Source organism: Bison bison, unplaced genomic scaffold (genome assembly GCF_000754665.1).
Source record: "Bison bison bison isolate TAMUID 2011002044 unplaced genomic scaffold, Bison_UMD1.0 scf7180017864500, whole genome shotgun sequence".
NCBI classification, from domain to species: domain Eukaryota; kingdom Metazoa; phylum Chordata; class Mammalia; order Artiodactyla; family Bovidae; genus Bison; species Bison bison.
In genome coordinates this window covers 3,479,027-3,484,099 of record NW_011495059.1, presented here as the reverse complement: position 1 = coordinate 3,484,099, position 5,073 = coordinate 3,479,027, and the positions used below count along the sequence as shown (strand labels likewise).

The window sequence follows — 5,073 nt, the reverse complement described above, 5'->3', positions numbered from 1 at the left end:
GTGCTGGCGTGGAGGACTGCCGGCGTGGGGAGGATTTTTTTTTTTTTTCCTTCCCGGGCCTCGGAGGGTCGCGAGGAGCCCGCAGGCGGCGGGGAGTGGTGGGAACCGCAAGGAGCCTCCGGTCCGCAAAGCGCCGCCGGGGAGGGACGAGCCGAAGGACGTCGGGAACCGGTCGCTTTCCCCGAGCATCTGGGCGCCGGGTCTGCGTTGAGGCGGCGGGCCGGGACTTGCCTGCTGGACGAGCCCGCCCTGAAGGCTCCCGAGGTCCCGCGCTCCTCCCGCGCGCTGCCCGCTCTGCCCGGCTTTCGCCTGCGTGCGCCCTGGCTGGTAGGTGCTCCGAATATGGGTGGCGCAGGGAGTTACAATGTCTGCGACGGCATCAGTGTGGATGCGAGATGGGGATGTCTGTGTATCTGCGCGTCAGTGTGTCACTAGGGCTGTGTCGTGGGACTGCCAGCTTCTCAGAGACGCACTTGGCCACTCTACACCGGCCTGAGCCACCGCGTTGTTCTGGAGGCACTGTGATGACATCGGTCGCTGGGTTGTGTCTGTGTCTGTGCTCTGGGGAAAGAAAACTGGTGCTTTGGAGTTTGCAACCCTCCCCAGCCTCCAAGGCTTTTCTGGCAGAGTCCAGGTGACTCTAGAGGTGGAGGGTGCCAGTCTGCTTGGGACCATTCCAAAGAGAGTCAAGTCAAGTCTCCAGTCTCCACCCCACGGAGTCCTGAGGATCCCGCCTGGTCCCACAGGGACGCCTTTCCTGGTTTCTTCCAGAACTCCACCTGCCAGACCTTTTTTTGCCCTAAAGGGACAAGTGGGTACGCTTGTCCAAGTGCGGCACACTCTTACTCTGTGGATGTGCACTTGTGCACGCAGTTACCCAACTAATCATAGCCCTTTGCTCCTTCTGCTGAGCGCACACGGGCAGTCACCCCACTGCCAGACTTCCATTCTCCCCTCAGCCAAAGCCTTCCCTGCCATGTACCTCTTTAGGTTGGTGAATGAACTGGGCCTTGGAATTTAACCCGAGCTAGGATCTTCCACTTCTCTCCTACTAAACAACACCACAGCACTGCTAAATGTAAATTACTGCTGGTATTTGCATCCTTACTGTAGGGATTTTTGCCCTTCTTATACCCTGGCTACCAATCCCAAGTCTCCAGGGACTGAGCCAAAATCTATTCCCTGGTAGTTTCACCCTCTCCTTGGCTCTTTCCAGCTCTAGTCCCTGGCTGGGGTTCTACTTTCTGGGATTCCTGCATCTCCCCATTCAAGTACTAAAGCTCCACCTTAGGACCCGAGACTAGAAGGCTGAGTCTTCCGAATTGCAGATGCTGTGTCTAAGGAGATCAGAAATCCCATGGAACCTGCTGTTGCCAAAGCAGCAAGAGAATTCTTCTGGAGGTAGTGGGAGGGCGGTGGTTACTACCCAGAATTATAGATGGGGTTCTAAGACGGCTGAGAGGGGCTTGGGACAACCTAGGCAGGTGACCTTGCCTTCTCTAAGAGTCTGGGTAAGGACAGGTTCTGGGACCACCTCCCAGTGAAGGACTTAGGGTCAGAGTCGCTGGCCTAGAATGATGCCCCAACCCCCTCCAACCCCTGGTTTAGGGAGTCATTGAAATCCTGTTTCAGTCCTTCTGGGGGCTGACCACTCCAGGCCCAAGTGGCAGCAAACAGGTTTGCAGGGACAGGCTTCCTGTCTGAAGGGTCTTCCACCCCAAGACCTCATACTAGATTCCACTTGCTTCCAAAGGCCCTGCGGGGAGAAGGGGCTGGGCCTCCACTTAGAGCAGGCATTCTAGGGCAAATCTGGTTGCCCCCAGCCGATGCACCAGGCTGGACATGGCAGGGCCAGCGAGCCTGATTGCCAGAAATACCCTGTTTCCCCATCAGGGTGACAACTCCCAGCTTCCTGGTTTTGGCCAACCTCAGAACCAGTAGGCTAGCAGGCCAATCCTGGTGCCCAAGCCTGAAAGCTCCGCCAAAGTGGCATGGGCCCCCTCTCTGCTCACGAACACCGGCTCCTGACCGGTGTCTATACCTAGGGTGAGAAGCAGAAAACACATTTAAGGCTCAGGTACACACACACTCACACACTCAACAGAGAGGTCTGCCCAGACTTGGGCTGTTTCTCCACCGGCCAAGGAAGGGGTGAGAGTGCCCCTCAAATTGGATCAACTCTTGAAGAGGCAAGAGAAGAAAAGTCAGGCGAACGCAGAATCCTCTAAATAAACACCATTTCCATGGTTTTAATAAGCAAAATAGGAAACCATTTTAATAACCAAAAAACAGAAACCAGTCTGAATAAAACTACAATAGACTAGGTTTTAATATTTTCATATCATAAGCAGGGTTTGAAATTGATCCCTTATTGTACATGAAATAAAAACAATTTCTGTTGTGGCAAATTTGATTTCAACACAGTTGAATCTGTAAAAACCGAAGCTCGTTTCCAATGCAGGACAAATATCCACAATATTTAAAACTGCAAGCACCATGCGGTTCATACAATCTTGTTATTACTGTTAATTTATCAACTAATACAAACTCAAAAATGCATCCGGCCAGCAGCGCCAGCAATTTCAAATGAGAACTAAAAAATACGCTTTCATTTTGGTATTTTTGTCAGTGCAACTTAAATCCTCTTACTGACCTGCAGGGGAGAAAAAAAGTAATAATAAAGAAAAACACCCAGATCTTCCCTATAACTACTATACAACTGAAGGGGTGGGGGAGGGGGTAACACCACCAATAACTCGCCCGCCATCTCCAAAGCAGGGAAAGAAAACACACGTAACATATAGATCTAAAGAACGCACTTGAAAGTTGCAAAATGTCTTGCCAGTGTTGGGGTTTCTGGTACTTTCTGAGTGTGGCAGTAGGTTCAACATAAGTTGGGCTGTCCGGGCTGGTGAAGCCGATAGCCCTAGGAGCTCTTTGGCCCCAGCAATGAGTGCCGGCCTGGAGGGTTTCGTGGGGACCCTGGGAGTGATTCTGGTTGCACTAAAAAGCAAACAAGACCTGCTTTCCCTCCTTTTCTTGTTAGGGGTGTCAATTGAGCCCTAAGACCAGCTGACAGGAAGGCACTCCTGTACCTCCCGAGTGTGAAACTCTGCACACACTGGTACTCAGCAACTGCCCTGCCCTGGCACTCAGGAACTGGGACCCCAGTCCTCCTTCTCCCATCAAAAACAAAATTGAAAACAAACTCGGAGGAAGAGAGGACCAAAGGGGGTGGGGGAGGGGGAGACAACATGCAACTTCCAAGGGTGCCCCAAGACAAAGTTGTTTTCTGATGCAAATACCCAGAACTTTTTTTTACTTACAAAAGAAAAAAAAAAATGCCATAATAATAAACCCAAACAAAGACACTCCACTTGCTGCCACGTCCTCTAAGCGGTTTGGCGGGGCGGGTATTTACAAGCCGACAGCCGATAGACTGCAACCGGACAGGCGGCCGCCCGCCGGAGTTTCCGAACTGCGATCCTTCTCACCCAAAGAAAACAAGGGGGTTATGATCCATGATCAACAACATGCTAAAGTTAAACAAGAAAAATGGTACAAAATAGAAATTATTACCATACATGTCCAGCATGCAGGATTAATATTTTTAATGCAGATTTTCGTATTTTTTTCTATATAATCGAGCAGGCAATAAAATTGATGAGATTTGCGCGCAGAACGTCCTAACTGAGGCCCGCGTCTCGGGGCTGAAAGCCAGTGTTCTCCGGACCCAGGACAGAGAGGTCCGCCTCTGTCCTTCCTTCGCTCAGCCTCGCCTCGCGCCTGCCGGAACGGGCCGCCAGGGTCCCTTCTCCTTTCCTCTCCTCGCTGCTCTGTTGCTGGGCTGGATTACGCTCCGGACTGAGGCAGCTGCCCCGGCTTAACGTGCAAAAGTTCAGGAAGCCAGGAGTCTCCAGACGGCCTTGGCGACTCCTCGCGACTATGCCTTGCCGCCCTCCAGCCTGGAGAAAAGTTGCTCTGGGACTTCCCACCCCCTTGCCTCTCTCTGGCTCTGCTCGAGTCTAGGAGGCGGCGCTGGCGCGCGCCGCGCTCGATTTGGCCAAGGTCCCCTGCCTGCCCGCGCGCCCTCCCGTCGCCCGCGTCCCGCGCGCCCTTCCTCCCTCCAGTCGAACAGGTCAAGGCTGGGGCCGTGGCAGGGACAGGGTCCGGGGGAGTCCGGGGCTAGGGATACGGGACGGGGGAGTCCGGGCCGGGGCAAGGGCGGGGGCCGGGAGCGGCCACGACTCACAGAAAGAACTCGGGAGAGGAGGGGCTGTCGCTGGTGGAGCCCGCCTCCCTGAAGCCGGAGTTGGCGAGTTTCTCGCACTTGACCTTGTAGGCGTCTCTTTCGCGGGCCAGCCGGGACACCTCCTGCTTAAGCTGCTCCACCTGCTGAATGAGCTGCGTCTTCTCATTCTCCAGGTGGTGCTTCTGCTGGACGCGTTTATACCTGCACGACTGGGCGTAGCCCCGGTTCTTCAGGGTCCGCCGCTTCTGCTTCAGGCGGATCACCTCGTCCTTGGTGAAGCCCCGCAGGTGGCGGTTCAGCTCGCGCACGGACATGGACACGAGCTGGTCGTCGGAGAAGCGGTCCTCCACGCTGCCGCTACCACCAGCCGCCGTCGCCGCGGCCGCCGCGTGCGGGCCAGGCCCGGGGTGGCTAGTGGGCAGCTGCTGCGCGGGACTGGCCGCGCTGGACGGCGGCGGCGACGCTTGGTGGTGGTGGTGATGGTGCGGGTGCGCGTGCGGGCCCAGCTCTTCGTGAGCCACTCCGGGGCCGGGGTACGCGTGGTGCGGATGTGGGTGGTGGTGGTGATGGTGATGGTGCGCGCCGCGGAAGCCGTCGAAGCTCTGCAACGGCTGGGGCACTGGGTGCGAGCCTATGAGCGCCTCCACCGCGTCCTCGGGCGTCAGGTTGAGCGCCTCGGGGTTCATCTGCTGGTAGTTGCTCGCCATCCAGTACAGGTCCTCAAGGTGAGTCTTCTGTTCAGTGGGGCTGAAGCTGGGCGACGAGGGCACCGAGCTGCACGGCGTGCTGAGCGGTGTGGACGACGCCCAGCTTCAGATCGG

The 5,073-nt window shown here is 55.8% G+C and overlaps 2 protein-coding genes across 2 annotated transcripts in view; both read right to left on the bottom strand.

Annotated features, from left to right (window-relative positions):
* Positions 1–531, bottom strand: part of LOC104980495 — a 13,267-nt gene extending 12,736 nt beyond the window's left edge. The window contains exons 1-2 of the mRNA XM_010829239.1: positions 474–531; positions 60–413 (exon numbers count right to left, since the gene is read on the bottom strand). Coding sequence (XP_010827541.1) covers positions 60–413; positions 474–531 — 412 coding nt within the window. The remainder of the gene's footprint in view (positions 1–59; positions 414–473) is intronic.
* Positions 532–2,244: 1,713 nt separating this feature from the next.
* The window catches only part of MAFB (v-maf avian musculoaponeurotic fibrosarcoma oncogene homolog B), a 4,160-nt gene continuing 1,331 nt past the window's right edge, over positions 2,245–5,073 (bottom strand). Inside the window, exon 2 of the mRNA XM_010829238.1 lies at positions 2,245–5,062. Coding sequence (XP_010827540.1) covers positions 4,249–5,062 — 814 coding nt within the window. The 3' untranslated portion in view covers positions 2,245–4,248. The remainder of the gene's footprint in view (positions 5,063–5,073) is intronic.